At 40.0% G+C, this 15,969-nt stretch overlaps 2 protein-coding genes across 15 annotated transcripts in view; one reads left to right on the forward strand and one right to left on the reverse strand.

Moving 5' to 3' along the window:
* CCNT2 (cyclin T2) overlaps positions 1–2,461 on the forward strand; it is a 25,971-nt gene extending 23,510 nt beyond the window's left edge. For 8 of the 11 annotated variants that reach the window (XM_064435220.1, XM_064435222.1, XM_064435229.1 and 5 more), the window contains one exon: positions 1–172. This exon is cut by the window's left edge. Coding sequence is in view for 1 of the 11 variants with exons in the window: in XM_064435223.1 (XP_064291293.1) it covers positions 2,147–2,169 (23 nt within the window). In the remaining 10 variants the exon portion in view is untranslated. Of the gene's footprint in view, positions 173–2,146 lie in introns of those variants that run through there. The other 3 variants (XR_010369492.1, XM_064435221.1, XM_064435223.1) reach the window with 1 other exon arrangement.
* A 1,241-nt stretch (positions 2,462–3,702) lies between these two features.
* MAP3K19 (mitogen-activated protein kinase kinase kinase 19) lies at positions 3,703–15,866 on the reverse strand. 4 transcript variants are annotated; one of them, XM_064435191.1, is made up of 10 exons: positions 15,370–15,866; positions 15,003–15,275; positions 13,984–14,054; positions 13,370–13,454; positions 12,358–12,599; positions 11,735–11,778; positions 7,198–9,645; positions 5,918–6,067; positions 5,005–5,702; positions 3,703–3,942 (listed from the first exon to the last, which is right to left on the reverse strand). In XM_064435191.1, the coding sequence occupies exons 3-10, from the start codon at positions 14,021–14,023 to the stop codon at positions 3,876–3,878; spliced, it is 3,774 nt and encodes a 1,257-aa protein (XP_064291261.1). In that variant the 5' UTR covers positions 14,024–14,054; positions 15,003–15,275; positions 15,370–15,866; the 3' UTR covers positions 3,703–3,875. The 4 variants fall into 4 exon arrangements, with proteins under 4 accessions (XP_064291261.1, XP_064291260.1, XP_064291263.1 ...); XM_064435190.1 differs by having other exon boundaries at positions 5,918–6,070; XM_064435194.1 differs by lacking the exon at positions 3,703–3,942 and having other exon boundaries at positions 5,379–5,542; positions 5,918–6,070.
* Positions 15,867–15,969: the final 103 nt, after the last annotated feature.

Raw genomic sequence — 15,969 nt, forward strand, 5'->3', positions numbered from 1 at the left:
CTGTATATTCTTTTGGCTAACTGTAAATATAAATGTTTCATAATAGCTTAGTTGAATTTTTGAGGTACAGCTGTTTGTGTGAGATTAGAAAAGTTTATTTCTAAGAACTTGTAAAAAAAAAAAAAGTATTTTCAATAAAATTCCCTACCTCACCTCTACTGTGCAGAAATGATCCCATTTTCCTATGTTTAATTTTTCCAATTTCATTAGTAAACACTAAGATCCCCTTTCAGTTATTGGCAAAACATTGCTAGTCGTCATCAAATCACTCAAATAATGGAATGCTGGGAAGTCTGAAGTCTTACTTGTTCCCTTTATTTCCATTACACTGATCAGGTATTTGGTACCTGAAAAGCAAATTCTAGATATTTTATGCTACCTTAAGCTGCTGTTTCTCTGTGCTTAGGGGGCAGAGCCTGTGCATGGTGGTAACTGTGTGATGGTGGAGGGCTTTGTCAGTGTTATTTCTCTTTTTAGCAGTGAGGGGGTGGGTGTCAGTGCTACACTGTACATTTCTTTCTTAGACCTTAGGGGAAGGGCTCCCAGTCCTCGTTTTGCAGGGAAAGTGATTGGGCACCTACTTTGCTTTCTTTAATTTGATGTAAATGCACATAAACATAATCAGTTCTAAAAATTTGTCTTGCTCCTTGGAAGTTAGGCCAGACTGAACTAGCTAGTTAATCCCTCCTTTCTCTGAAAGGCTTAACTCTACACCTTAAAGAGATAATTAGTGCCAGGAGTCTTCTCTCCCATTGCTACTGGCAGTGACTGTTTCTCTGGCTCCTGAAATGGATATAACAAATCCAAACTAAATTTATAACCTTGGGTTTGATGCCCCTATATTCCTGCACTTGTAACAGTAACATTGGTATTGCCACAGTTCAGACGTTGTGGTCTTTGACAACACCTCTAAAATTCCTTAGCTGTCCTGTGGTGCAGGTCCCTGTGGGAAGGGAAAAATAGGGAAGGGAAGGCACTGGAGTGTCCTGGGGGCCCTTCCTTGGGAGAACTCTGATTCTTTGCCTGTGTGCAAGAACCAGAGGTTTGATAGGAGCTGTGTAAAAATTCCCAGTGAGCTTTGTGGAACAGCACTAAATTTGAACCCAAATAATCTCAAGCGACTCTTGTGTTTCCGGGGACCAGGCTCTGCTTCCTTGGGAAGGCAGGTGGATGTGTGCATGTTTAGATGCAGATTTTTACATCCTTCAGCTGGTAGCAGTTCCAAGTGCAGTGTACCACAGCTGGCTCTGCCTGCCTGTGGCCCCGCCCTGGTGAGCCGCGAGCCAGGCTCCCGTCACGGTGTGCGAGAAACACCGGCTGCCCCTGCAGCCACGCCGGGACACGGCTGAGGTTTAGGCTCCAAATCTTGAGGAAACCTGCAGCCACAGCAAGTGCTTGGCAGGCTGCATGCACCGTAATGGGTCCTTGCTGGTTTCAGAAAGGAAGGCTGTAGCCTTTAAACCAGCAAAGCTTGCCCTGCTCCTACACTGTAAATAATGAAGCAAAGTGCGACCCTGCTCACTGAGTAGTTCAGGCTCATGAAAAAATCCCGGTTTTCAGGATTTCACACCCTTTCCCCTTGCCTTGGATACCTGGATTTTGGTGTGGAAATCCCTGATCTCAAGTAAGAAATATGCAAAATTAAGACTTGTTTCTAGGCTGCTCCACCAGACCGGCTCAGCCAAGCACCCCAAGGCTCCCCAGATAACACAGGGCTTGGTTTGGCTGTGCTGGGCCCTGAGCTCTGCTGCAAGCACAGCTCTCATTAAACTGAAATGCCTTTGTTGCAAGTGCTGGCCTTAAACTGACACCTCGTTCTCAAAGTCTGGTTAAGCTAAAGCAAAACTGTGCTTTCACATTTTGATTAAAAACTCAGGTTCAAGTTTTACAAACCTCTAATGACTATTTTCAGTGTAATTAACTGGATTTAGCATGACAAATTGCCAATAACTGGTAACCTTAATACTGGAGAACTCTAATAAGAGATGTTAGTTTTGCTTGTAAGATGTGCATAAGAAGGGGGGTTTGTAATGCTGACCTTTTTTAAATTAATTATATATTCTAGAGCATTCCCATTCTTTCCTTGCTTATGACTCTCATCTCAGTTTCATTCCATGCTAAATAAACCCTCATATTTACTTTGCAGCTTTGTTGAAGACTCTACCTTAATCTGAGAAGAATTAGTACCCATCATGGAATTATGTACATCCCAGTAGAGCTCACATGGCCAGGCTCCTGCCTGTATTCTGCAAGGTACTTTAACGAGAAGATACTTTAACATGATGTTGCCATGGATGTCTGGCATGAAGCACCAATCAATATTCCTCAAAAAAGGACTGTTAACTGCTTGAACTTTGAAGATTACTGTGATGTTAGGATTTCTCTTATACTGGCATAATGTTCTGTCATTGTTATGTGACATTATACCTACAGAAAGTATTAATAAAGAATTTTGCTAGAAGTACTGATTTCTCTTTGCTTTTATAAAGTTTAAACTTAACTCTCTGAAATCAGGAGACTGACTACTGGAATAAAATAAAGTTTGAAAGCTATTTAAGTAACTAAGATGTTTAGCACTGAAGAAAGTTGCTTTTCATAATAATGTTCACATTACATCAGAGCTGACACTGGAGTCAGTGTCTTGGATTCTTGAGAGCTCAGCTCTGAGCAGTTGTAGGGCTGAGTTTTACTGTCTCTCTTTCTGGAGCCTGGGTGCTCACAAAAGCTAAAGATTTACCCCATTTTGCTAGGAAGAAGCCTTATCAACAGAACAACCATCTAAATACTAACATCTGCTTTTTTTGCTTTATTAATACTTAACAATGCTTTATAGATTTTATTTAATTTTGTTCAGTTAGTAGTAGCTAGTTCTGCTAAGTGTGAAGACCACTGGAGTGCAGAGGGGCTCTTCTGTCATCCAGTCACAGACAATGCTCAGCCCAGTGGTCAGAGAAACACTTCAGGTTTTCAGGGAGTGTCAGCACCCCATGGGGATGGTAAGGAAGACAGAGCCAGACTCTGCAGTGCTAGCAGTGACAGGACAAGGGACAACAGGACAGCTTGACTTGCAAGACCATCTTCAAACATAAAATCACTTTTACCATGAGGGGGTTAAAGACTGGAGCATGTTGCCTGGAGTGGCTGTGGAGTCTCCATCCATAGTCAGGCTCAGTCAATGGGACAAGGGCCTGAGCAACCTGCTGCAGTCAGCCCTGCTCTGAGCTGTGGGGCTGGACCAGAACATCTCCAGAGCCCCTTCTAACCCTGGGACCTTCTGGGACCTGAAAGTGCCCATAAAATGCACTATTTCATTTAAAACAGGCAGTCCCATGGCTTAGATCATTATCTCCTGCAATTATCACCACAGTATCTTGTGGAGATACAGGGCTGATCTATGTACATAAAAAACTTGTTCACCAGCTAAAATTTGAAGTGCCCACCCAGTTAAACAAAAGGGCCCACCTAACTCATTTTATGCCAGTAGATGGTCTGAGGTTCCTGTGGGATCCTCACACTCATTACTCATCTCCACGTTGCAGAGCTCTCTGCCCATAGCTTGTTCCATAGGATTTTACAGACATTCCAGCTTACCTGGCCTGTTGCATGCTACTGATGGTGACTTTATTGGTGACTTTATTTTCCTTTTAAGTCTCTCCAAATACAACACAACGTGGCCTTGTGTTCACAGTGAAAGACAGGCACTGCAGAACAGGTACTCTTTAATCACTGCTGCCTAATAACAGACTCCTTGGACACAACTGCTCCTCAGTATTTCTGCTGTCACATTCAAGTCCAGTTCCTTCTGGTCTTTTTTCCACAAATGAAAATCTTTTCTATGGAAAATACATGCTGATTTGGCAAGAGTTTTGAAAAATTCACTGTCCTCCTTTCACAAAGGGATGGTCCAGCAACTGCAGAGCAGAAGGCCGTTCATGCTGATCTCTGCATTGAAGGTTCACAAATCAGTACATTAAATGAATATGTATGCCTGTGATGTAAAACCTAATTCAAAAACCTGTAAACACCTAACTGCAAAATTAGCCTTTATTATTATTATTATTATTTATCCATTCACTACTCATTTTTAGGGTTTTTTGCAAAAGTTGATAGAAAGGAAGGGAGGCTTGAAGGGAAAAGACTGTTGGAATTTATGAATTATAAAACTAAAATATTTTATTATTAAAGAAATCATTACTTATTCCCCTGAATTCCTTGCAAATATTTGAAAAATTCTGCTGATTTGGGTATTTCAGGTGCACCAACAATGTATTTAAGAAAGGTGATAATTATCTGTTTGAGCCTCTGTCAATCAGGTTGTCCTGTCATCTCCAATCAACATCATGCACTTTAAGAAGCCCATGGCTTTGTTTAAAACAAAACAAACACCACAGAAATAATTCTTATAATGTGTGAATGCTACTGGTTTGGGGTTTTCAGAGAGAACTTTATGTTTCTAGGAAGTATTATGTTTCAAGTAAGTATGTGTTTCCTAGACTGGCAGTGATAATAGATTTTTCTACTGCAGAAGTCAAGAATTAAGTGAAAGCTCTTCCATTTAGAATACTGTCCTTAAAACAACTTGTATGACATAGACCAAAGTGAAACAATACTGAAACAGCAAAACACAACAAAGAAATTATCAAATGTTTTGTCCAAAACTCAATGGTGCCATGTTGCATGAAAATCACAGTGAAAGTAAATGATGAGTATAAGGCCTAAAAAAGAGAATCTGTGAGGGCTTTTTTATATCACTATGAAGAGTAAAGCTCTTTCATATATACTTTTATCTAAAAAGTATATCTAAAAGTACATTTCCTGAAATGCTGAAAAGCCTATGCATTTACAATAAAATCATATGTACTGCAACCTAAGTTCCCATGAGCTATCTCCAGAATACAAACTACCTGTGTTTTCCCTTTCATTCTCCAGTTCAGAGCCTCCATATCTGGTTGAATACAAACTACCTGCACTTCCCCTTTCACCCCCAGTTCAGAGCCCCCATACCTGGTTAAGCAGGCGTGCACAAACTCCACGGCAGCGCTGGAGAAGCGATCGGGCAGGGCCGGCATCAGCCCCCTGTGGGCCCCGATGTAGAACATGGCTGCCACCCTGTCCATGGAAGCCAGAGGGGGTTTGCCTGTTGCCATCTCGAACACGGTGCAGCCCACGCTCCAGATGTCTGATTTCCTGCCGTAGCCAGAGTCAGTGATCACCTCTGGAGCCATCCAGTAGGGAGTGCCGTGCACAGAGCGGAGCAGCTCGCTGCGGATGCCGCCGAGGCTGGCCCAGGCCAGGCGCCTGGCACAGCCAAAGTCAATCAGCTTGATTACCCCCGTGGGCATGAGCATCACGTTGTTGCCTTTGATGTCTCTGTGGACCACACAGTTGTCGTGCAAATATGCAACCCCCTGTAGAATTTGCTTGGTGTATTTACAGAGGACGACTTCTGGCAAGGGGCCGAAGCGATTCAGAATACTGGAAATGGAGCCACCAGGAACAAACTCCATGAATATGCTCAAAATGTTGTCTTCCAGGCAAGTTCCTAAATAAGTTACAATATTTACATGCTTCAATGTCTTCAAAAGATCAACTTCCTCATGGAACTTCTGATACTCCTTTTCTGTAGTGAGTTGATCTGATGTGTCCAAAACCACCTGTTTTACAGCTATTAACTGTCCCTGGCTTGTCAGACCACAGTACACCTACAGTGAAACCAGCACTTATCAAAACAAGACACGGGACAAAACTTGTGTATTTACTTATTTTAAATAGAATCTTGGTGCTTGTCACGTTTCATATCTCCCTGCATAATCCAAAATATTTAACCCATTTGTTGACTAGGACAACAGCTATTTTTGAGATAAGGTGTAGCTCAATGATGACCAACACATCTCAACGTACTCAGACATTAACTTACCGTGCCATAGGCTCCCTTTCCAAGGACTTCTCCTCTTGTCCACATGATAGGATCTTTGGTAGTTGAACTGCTTCCTGATAATTTTATAGATTCATCAAAGTTTAGAAGGCCCTTTTCTTCATTTGAAGCCAAAAAGGCTTCACTGTAACTCTGCTTGAAAGATGATGGTCAGTGTGGGGAGAAAGCAGAGAGGAAAAGACAGGCTTCATTTGGTTCCCCCTTTTTCATAAGGAGTAATTTTTCCTGGCATGACTTTGCTTTATAGATTTATATATATATATATATATAAATTGCTCAGAACATTGATAGAATTGCTACACTAGGTAAAACTGTATGAATATTTTCAGGTATAAATCACAACAGGGCATAACCAGGTTACAGCATGATGCCTTCTTCCATTGACACCAAGACAGAAGAGCACTTAAAAGAGCAGGATACACTCTCTTTTTTGGTCTCAAATAATGCTCTAAGTAACACATGTAACACAATTCTGATGAAAATAACAGGCCATGACTTCCAGGAAGAAGAGGCTGCTTCAGAAAGATGACAGTAATTATCCCATCTAGCCATGGGTCTCCCTGGGAGAAGTGAGAATGGAGCTATAACTGGCACCTGTGTCTGCTGAAGCACAAGGAGAGTATCAATACGTAGTGAAAGACATTTCCTTACAAATTTGTAATTTATATGGACAAAGAGATAAAAGGACCAAGGAGAAACAGTACTGGTAGACAAACACTTTAGTAGGTGAAGGCATGCAGCAGACTTGGGGGCCAAAATCTGAGCCTTCTGAGCTTGAAGTTTTGATTAAGCATTAATTAAACAGGATAAGTCTGTCTGATAAACCAATACTTATGGTTCATATCTATAAAAGTATCTGGCTGCACTCAGAAAAATCAAGGTAAGCGCCCTCCTGGATATGCAAGACTATTTGTAGTGTCTTTTCATACTCCTGTCCAGATCTCCAGTTCTCGCCTTGCCCAAAACCTTTTTATACAAGCTCTTCAATTAAAATAGCCCATTCTCTTTATTCACTACAATTTCTCAATTCATATAAGCTTTGGGAGCTATTCCTGTCATGCCCTAGTACCTTCTGGCTTGTGTCCTGACATGCCTCTAACACAGATACATTCAACAGAGCACTGGAAGAATCAGTGGGCAGCTGGCCCAAGGAAAAAGACTTGATAAATCTCTTTAATAAGCACATATTTCCCATTTTTTCATCCAAACTTGTGTGAAGCATCACTCAAATTATTTAGCAAATTACAAGAAATTTCTTTTACCTTCTCTAGAGCACTATTTATTATTGCTCCATCTCCGTTCATCATATTTTCCTCTTCTTCACCCTGTGTGTTTTTTATTTTAAAACATGTATTTTTTGTTCTTGAAGAGTTGGTGTCTTTTTCTTCAAGCATTAGCAATTCTTTGGCCAGACAACAAAGCAATTCATCAGTCACATGCTTAGTATCTGACCAGGAAGAAATGTTTTGACTTGTCTGGGAACTGGGGCTTTTGGCCTTTTTTGTCCAAATCACTGAAGTCTGAGTCAATTCATTTGCCAAACCACTGTTTTGAGGCGTGTTTGCACAACTAATGTGATCTAATATTTTTGTAGGGGACTGACATTCCAGTCTATCTGAAAAGGCCAACTCACATTTATTGACAGACTTGGAGTCCTGGTGTGATTCCCAGCCTTTGGCACCATCCATATCCCCCCTGCACTGGGGCACACAGATGTTCTGCTCTGCTGTTACCAGACTGCCACTCGGAGCAACACCTTCTCTGCAGTCTTGATCACTGAGCTGAAGGAGATCCTGGCTGCAGGCAGCAGCTCTCTGATAGCTGGATTTATCCTGGCTGGCTAACAATTCCTCCAAAGAAACTTCTTTAATAGTTGAGAGGTTTGAATTTGTAAACAGTTCATTTTGCTTAGTTGGCTGTGCAAGCTCTTCTGAAAATGTGAGCTGATGATCCGTGTCTCCATGGAACAATGTTGTGCTACTCAAGGTTTGTGTTTGAAAATCCATGTTGGATGTTGTTGCATTGTCTTGCTCTGTGTTGCTGTCACTCAACTTGGTCCTTCTGTCCTTTGTGATTAAACTTTTCTGCTTTTGTTTAGCACCAGGTGTGGTCTTCTTTGGCTTGGAATGAGTTTTCTTTTGAGTGTTTCTGACTCTGCTGCTCTCTCCCCCTTTACTGCAGGTGGATCTGCAGGTGCATTTTCCTGGTGGAACAGAATAAACACCTTTGTAAAACCTGTCCTTGTGCTGATCAAGGTCTGTCACGCGGGAATAGACAGGAGTTCCAAACATTTCATAAATACCTGGGCCTTGGTCATCTGAATTTATTACTTTGAACATGTCAGTGTATTTCAGATCTACAAAATCTGAAGCAGAGGGTGTACGTGGCAGACAAAGTGGAGTAACGTGTTTCTTTAAGACAGCTGAATTTTTGCAGCTGCAGGAGCAACTCTGCTTTTTAATTTTCTGGGCACTCTGAACAACATGACCTTTGTGTCCTTGAGTAGATTTTTTCTGACACTTCATGGAAGCCTCAGATTTCACTTTTGTCAGTTCCAAAGATGGAAAAATCTGACTCTTGGCACTTGATTTTGTAGTAACCTCTTCAGAAGCAATTAAGTCTTCAAATACTTTTATCTTATTATTAATTTTAGATTTTGGTGAATATTTATTTCTATTCATCTTTATTTTATTTTTGTCATTTTCTTTGTGGGCAAGAACACTGAGGCTCTGAGGAACATGATGAGGGAGGGTACAGACACCACCCTTTTTTGTGGCAGGTTGTTCAGCAATGTGTGGTTCCCTGGCTGGCTCTTGTTCAGAGAGCATAACATGAGCAACAGCTACAAGCTCACTCTGGTCCTCTGAAGGTGCTTCTGAAATGGCTTCTTTTTCTATTTCAGAGAGACAGACTTGATTTTCTGGCTGTTTTCCAGAGGGATCTTGAGCTTCTACTCCGGGAATCACTGCAACTACAGAATTATCTTCCAAGGCTTGGTTGGCCTCTATCACTCCATTTTTACAGGAAGAATCTAAATGCTGGTTGTAAAGCACAAGGCTGGCACTCTCAGCATCTTCCTGTGGTTTATAATCCAGCATCATCTCTGTAGCATTTTCTTCTGCCAGACCAGTGCTGCAGCAATTCTCTGCTCTGCTTTGCTTTTTGCCAGCTCTTGAGGCATTGCTGCTGCTGGACACTGTAAATGCTGTCTGGGCTGTAAACATGCCACAGTTCACCAGAACACTGCTAGAGCTCAAGTGGGGATGATTCTGATCCCAGAACCCAGCTTGGGTCAGAAGATTGATGTTCTCACAAACCACTGAACACTGGAATTTCACCTGGTTCTTCTTATTCTCAGTGTGGATTGCTACATCAGCTTCCCTCCACTTGAAAGGGCTTTGGATTTCTTCCTTCTTGTTGTTGAAGTACTTATCACAGTTATTAATGCTGAAGTAGTACAGATCCTTCACTGGAGTAAACTTATCAGAAATTGTGGCTATGATCAATTCTGATGACTTTTCACTGTCCCTGTTTAATAAGTTGTCTAACTGATACTGATAAAATTTAGTAACTGGTTTTATAGGCTGAGGAATAGAGTTCATAATATGTAAAATATTTTTGATGTTTCTGCTTTCATTGACAATATTATCCCTTAGAGGAGCAAGATGAATTTTTCTTACAGGCTGACATGTCACTGGTGGCAAATGAAACTGTAATTTCCATAAAAAAACATTAATTTCCATAAAAAAACACCACAGATACAGGTAAAAACTAATCACTAAGGACCAAGTAGACTTAGGAAAAAATTAGAAAATTATTATTCCTTTATATATTCCTATATTAAACCTATTATGAAGTAAAATACCAGACTCCTGAGAAAATACATTCTTTTTCCTCACATTAATTGCATTAATTTTCTCAGATCCAGAACTATTTCTAAGTATTTCTTAGTTCAGAAAGTGGGATTTTTGCTTTAAGGCACAAGTCATTCTCCATTATTTAGAACCTGTAAGTTTTGTCCACATGTACAAATCCTCTTGTCAGTTATTAACTCTGTCTGGTGGCACTTCACATTTGCTACAGGAATTCAAAGGTTGGGCAGTGGCTTCATGTGCCAGAGCTCCTCTCTCACTGTGCACTCTCCCTGAATGAGAGCACCACTCTAATTCTGGTATTTAAAATCTTTTTATGTAACCTCCAACATGTGCTGACACCATTAATTATATTCTCAATGGAACCAGAGCTCATGTAAGCAATTTTTCAAAAGGAAAACCAGACCGTTATAACAGAATGCTATTGCATCCCTGGAGAAAACAATTCTAACAAGTTATTTATAGACTTTAAGGCACATTATGTTAAATCTAAACATTTAGATCCATGTTAAATGGCCACAGATTTAGCTCAGAGTTTTAGGTACACTGGAAGACAGCACAGTCTGCACTCAATTTGCAGTGAAGTGAAATGGATAAAACCAAAGGCACAGGAGTCTGTTGGGTCAGGGATGTGTTTTACCATTCCTCCCTTCTCCCCATCACATTTGTTGAAAGGTACCATGTACATTTGAAGGAGTACAGATCAGAGGAACTGAGTACTTTGTTTGGATATTCAGATGCACAGTGAGAATGACTTTCTGAAAATAGCATTTCTGTTCTTTATTTTATAGGAAATGAATATTTTTATGCAAATGAATGCAGTAGAAATAATCACACAGTCATCTGCTCTGAGTGCTCATTTGCATGTCTATATTCAACATCAGTTTGCAATCTGCAGGAAATTTTTGTTCACATTCCAAGGGCAAACTGAGGTTTGAACATGCCAGGAAAAGCAATGTGCTGGTTTGAAATCCACAGCTCTGGAGGCTTTGTCCAGCCTGCATGACATTAATAGGAATGCTCAGTTTATCCCAAAGGATACACCTCTAGAAACCACCAGAGCCCAAGACATGAAATAAAGCTGCATTAAATCACACCAAGGCCAGCTAATTTATTTTTCTTAAATATTTCCCTCCATTTGAAATGTTGTTTTTTCCCCCATAACCCTTTTTATAATCCTGTGTCAGAACTCTTGCTCCTACTTCTATACTTCACTTTTTTCCTGTCATCAGTTGTATTCTGTGATGGTTCACTGAAGTTTACATCTGATTCAATTAATTTAGTCTTTTCTACAAAAGGCTAATAATTAATATATATAAAGGCCAAATTATGTTTTTTTCCTAAATACAGTATATTTAAAGTGATGTGAAGTATTGAGATGTAAACTTGTGAGTCTGTTTCTAGGTACCAAAATTTTGTGTAATTCTATTTACATTTTTCACAAAATCTCATGTAAAGTATGTTTAATTCTAAAAGCCTTTTTTATTTGCTAACACAGTAAATTTCATCAATCATCTAATGTCACGACTATTTTAGAATTCAACTTCAATCTTAAATTACCATTTAAAAGAAGTTTTAGGGTTTTTGGCAAAACTAGACATCTAATTTAACAAATAGGACGCACATTTTAATTAATTTACATATGTCTAAAGGTTTTATATCTTTTTGAACTTTCAATCTTTTATCTCCAGAAGTCCCTGATGTAACATCTTACTGATAATTTGTTGATATACACCTCATGATTTGCTGACACACATATATATAAAATAAATGTAAAAACATTTCACATTCTAAAAAAGAAAAACAAAAGAAACCAACACCTGAAACTAAGCAAACTACCTACACTACTTTGGTTTTTCTATTTCTAAGATTTTGAAAGGATATAATACTTTTGCCAGTGATCATTTTATACATAATGTCCTCTTACCTCAGATTTCTTGTTCCTGTTTTTTAGCGTTGTAACAGATAACCCTTAAAATCAAAACAAGTGAAATATGAATTTGATGTTCTTAAACAGACTACAATTCACATTTATAAATTAATTTCAAATTGTAGTGTTCAGGGGATCAAGGATCTGTCTCTGGTTGCAGGACTGTGTTACAAATCTGCAGTGCAGAAGAAAGTTGTAGGTGGAAATTTAATTGTGAACTTCACAATTCCATTTTCCATAGAAAACAATAAATACTATAATTTAAAAATATTTTGACACTAATAATTCAAAAAATGCTTCTCAGTTGTAGATGTTTGCTAACCACAGTATGTAGCTAATTAATATTGCCAGTATGAGGGAGAAAGATGTCATCACTCCAGGCACAGAGAATTACACTGCACATTTGTGGCTCAGTTTCACTACACAGAGTAGCAGGAATGGTGAAGTTTGTCATTGCTTCTCTTTATCTCCTTCATGCTGCAAACACACACAAATTTATAATTAAACAAAATGGTTGACATGGCTGAAGTCTCTCTGAAGACAGCAAAAGACATAAAGGCAATATGATAACCAAGATTTAACCAATATATAAAATGTGTGACTTTTAAAATTGAACTTACTTTGTTGTATTTGTGCTTTTATTATCTGGAAAGCATCTAAATCCATAAATGATGTTGAAATGTTAGATTCTGGGCATGAGGTCTGTAGCAGAAAGCTGAAGTCAAAGCCACATCCCATGTCCTCTTTATTTGAGAAGAAAGGTAAAGAAGTGTGGTGTCTCCTGGGCAATGCTATCTGATTTTTACTTGGAAAACATGCCACTCGTTGGGCTGGCCATGCTCTGGATGTTGGTGCAATTTGGCTAAAAGGCAAAACAAAAACAACCAAAATACAGAGCAAAAATAAGTGGAAGGAGCCAGTTCAAACAATCATATGGCTGGTGAATAACGTGACCAAGAGGTTTGTAAGATCCCAGGATGCCAAAGTGTCTTTATTTTTCTGTGGGGTTGTGACTCTCCCTGGAAATAGCAGACTGCAATGCAGAGGTTGACTACAAGCGAGATTGGATGACAAACAGTGTTAGCCAAGCAACAAGAGAAACATAAAAATATACTGTTCACCTTCCCCTTCTTGACAAGAATTGATTGCTTCCAGGGTGTAGTTTTTATGAATCATCAGGAGAGTGTGTCAGAAGAATTGTGAAGACCAGATGTGCCTTTGTTAATAACAAAATATGCTACAGCCTGCCTGAAAAAAACAGAGACTGTGTGGACAAGCCTCAGTTTTGTGCCACCTGTTTTCTGAAGAATGAAAAATGGGGAAAAAGATAAATACTGTGACTGAAAAGAGGTATAAAAGTGCAGTCTAAGTTATTCTTGAAGTTGTGTACAAGATAATTGTCTGGGTTTAGTAAGTCAAATAACCATTTACCATATTTCTTTATTGTACCAAATAATTTGTTTAACTAATGCAATGTCCTGCCTCCAGAAGTGGCCAATAATTGATATTGGGATGCACAACACACAGAGCTGTAAATAATGCCTAGGAAACATTTTTCTTATTCAGGTTATGAACCTTCTTCATTCTCATTTGTGTACACATAAGTGCAAATTAAATACTGATGCTTCTTACCTGGTTTTTCCTAGAGCTTTGTCTGACTGATGCATTTCTTCCATTATATTGTCTGCATTCTGAAAAGCAACAACACTCCCACAACCTGCAGTAATACACCAATATTTGCATAAAAGCAAATTAATTCCAGTAACACATGGCAAATGTAGTTATTTTGGGGCATTAAAACTTTATTATAAAAAGTATCAGGAAAAGAAACAAGAGCAAGCTACATTTCACATTTTTTTTTTAAATTTATTGATATGTCAATGTATAATTTTGAATTCTTGGTATTTCTTTGGTAAGTTGATTAATTCAATGGGCTACAAAAGCAAAGAACATCGTAAAAAAGCCAGTTACAGCTTCTATCTCAGGAGAACAGAAATAGAAGGCAAATATTGACAGAAACTCTATAGAAGTAGAGCATTCAAAAAATATGAAAAACAAACCAAATCTTAGGCCTTTACACAGGTAGAAACGTACTCTGAGCTTGATTTTGTATTTTTTATGGTTGCTAAATAGCCAATAGCCAAATAGAAATTTGACAAATAGCCAAATTTCAAGTTGTTACTGTACTTTTCCAGCCTCAGATCTACATTTTACACTTTAAACAGGTAAGCTTTGGGTTAGACTACCTTTTTTGCTTCTCCTCTTATTTTGTTTGTTGTCAGACATACTGTCCTTAAATGTATTAATGCCCAGAAACCTGAAAAGAAAACTGTTAATTGATTTCCAATTCACATACACAAAGAGTTACATTATATTTCATTTTTTGAGACAAAAGACAAAAACATTTTAAAAGTACTTGAAATTATTCAAAGCACCATAATTTAGCCATAATCTAATCCCTTTCCTATGAATGCACAGAACCAAAGAGCTAAAAATTTTTTTAGAGGTAAAACCACAACTTATGCTATGTTGAATTTGACTTAAAAGGGCTTTACTCTTAATTAGAAGATTGTAATGTACTTTTCCTATGTCTAATCAGCAGTAACTGTGGGAAAGGAGCTGGCTGTCACCCTCCTGGTCAGCACAGCTGTGTGTGGGCAACACTGACCCTGGCACAGTCACCACTGCTCTTGGCTGTGCTGAGTGTGCTGGGAGCTGCTTCAGAATTCTAAAAACACCTCTTTTCCAAGATTAAACTCTGACTCTAACAATACCATAAGATGACAGTGGCCTAAACAACACAGAACAAACCCAAAGTGCAGACTGATAAAGAAGAAACATGAGAGGGTTAAGCCAAAGGATTGGGAGTTTTGAAATTCTAGAAAGGTAATTCTTGAAAGAAAATGAATACCAGTTAATAGTTTTAATGGATTTGGGAGTCTTCCTGAAAAACATAGTGAACTTCAGTCTTTCAAGAGGCAAGAACTCAAATCAAAGACAGTGAAATTAGGTATAGAGGTAGCTATAGAAGGCAGCACTCTTGATGTCCCATGCTAAAGGCCAGACAATCCATTACAATGTTCATCCCATTATGTTCGCCCGTTAAGAGTCAGATGATGAACTTATGAACTTCCTAAAACTTCCTTTTTTTTTTTTTTTTTTGGATATACAAAAAAACCCCTTCAAAATAACAACAGAATGCTCTGTAAAAAGGCAGAATCTTACAAATCTTATCTGTAAAAAGGCAGCATCTTACAAATCTTACCTGGTTCTTCAGCAGCGAAAAGTGGAAGAGGCACAGCAATCCGAAGGGAAATTAGAGGGCATTTTCAGCTCGCAGCTGCCTTCCTTTGCTGGCCAGCGATGAGTTCGACAGCAATGGCACACACTGTGGTTTTGTTTTGGGCTGTTTCCCGGAGTGCGGAGCAGGCAGGAGCCCTGCCCGAGGCAGCTCCCGTGCTGAGTTTGCACCGTGTCGCCCAGGTAACCCTCACCGGGGAATCTGCCCGGCGAGCTGAACTCGGAGAGCAGCCGTGACCTGTGAGGACAAACCGCGGCACTCCAGGCTCTCATCAGCACACAAAACAAACCCTGTTTCTAGTTATGTTTGCCTCTCTTTATGCTTTTAGTACCTGGTATGTTTCCACGTAATTTTTACTTCGCGCTCAGCCCCCTCACGAGTATTTGTAATATCCTTTCTAGCCGAAGATTTTAAGGGTATTTCCTCTTTTTTAAGTAACAGACTATGCTAAGGGACATGACAGGTTAAAAGAGGTATAGTGGGCTCAAGCTCAGTTAAAAGGGTGTTTAAGGGAGCTGCTTTGTTGGATGCCAGAAGGATTTCGCAGTTCCCGGGGTGACACAAGCGACGGGGAAGGCTTTGGATTACACGGGCACAGGGACACCAGTCCTGGGGCACACCTCAGCCCCCGGCTGGCTGACAAGGGCTGTGTCACTCTTACATCTGAGGGAACCCTTTTCGGCTCTCCCTGACGGAGCCGGAGAATCTGAGGGAGCAGCCCCCGCTCCAGCTTCGCGCCGGAGTGAAGCGACTGCGCCCGCGGGCGTCCCCGTGAGGGGCTGCAGCCGGCCGGGAAACTGAGACACGGCGTGGGGAGCCCGGGGAGGCAGGAGACGGGCTGTGCGTGAGCCCCACCAGGACGAACGAGAGAGCCCAAGAGAAACACATTATGAGGCGAAATTGAGCTGCGAAGGAGGGCAGGAGCGGCGGA

The sequence above is a fragment of the Passer domesticus genome, chromosome 10, assembly GCF_036417665.1.
Source record: "Passer domesticus isolate bPasDom1 chromosome 10, bPasDom1.hap1, whole genome shotgun sequence".
Taxonomy (NCBI): Eukaryota; Metazoa; Chordata; class Aves; order Passeriformes; family Passeridae; genus Passer; species Passer domesticus.

Coding starts and splice junctions, on each gene's coding strand:
- MAP3K19 (XM_064435190.1), bottom strand. CDS start 14,023: ATGTCTGACAACAAACAAAATAAGAGGAGAAGCAAAAAAG. Junction 13,455..13,983: donor TAAGAGGAGAAGCAAAAAAG/GTAGTCTAACCC, acceptor GTATTACTGCAG/GTTGTGGGAGTGTTGTTGCT. Junction 11,779..12,357: donor AAAAGCACAAATACAACAAA/GTAAGTTCAATT, acceptor TTTGATTTTAAG/GGTTATCTGTTACAACGCTA.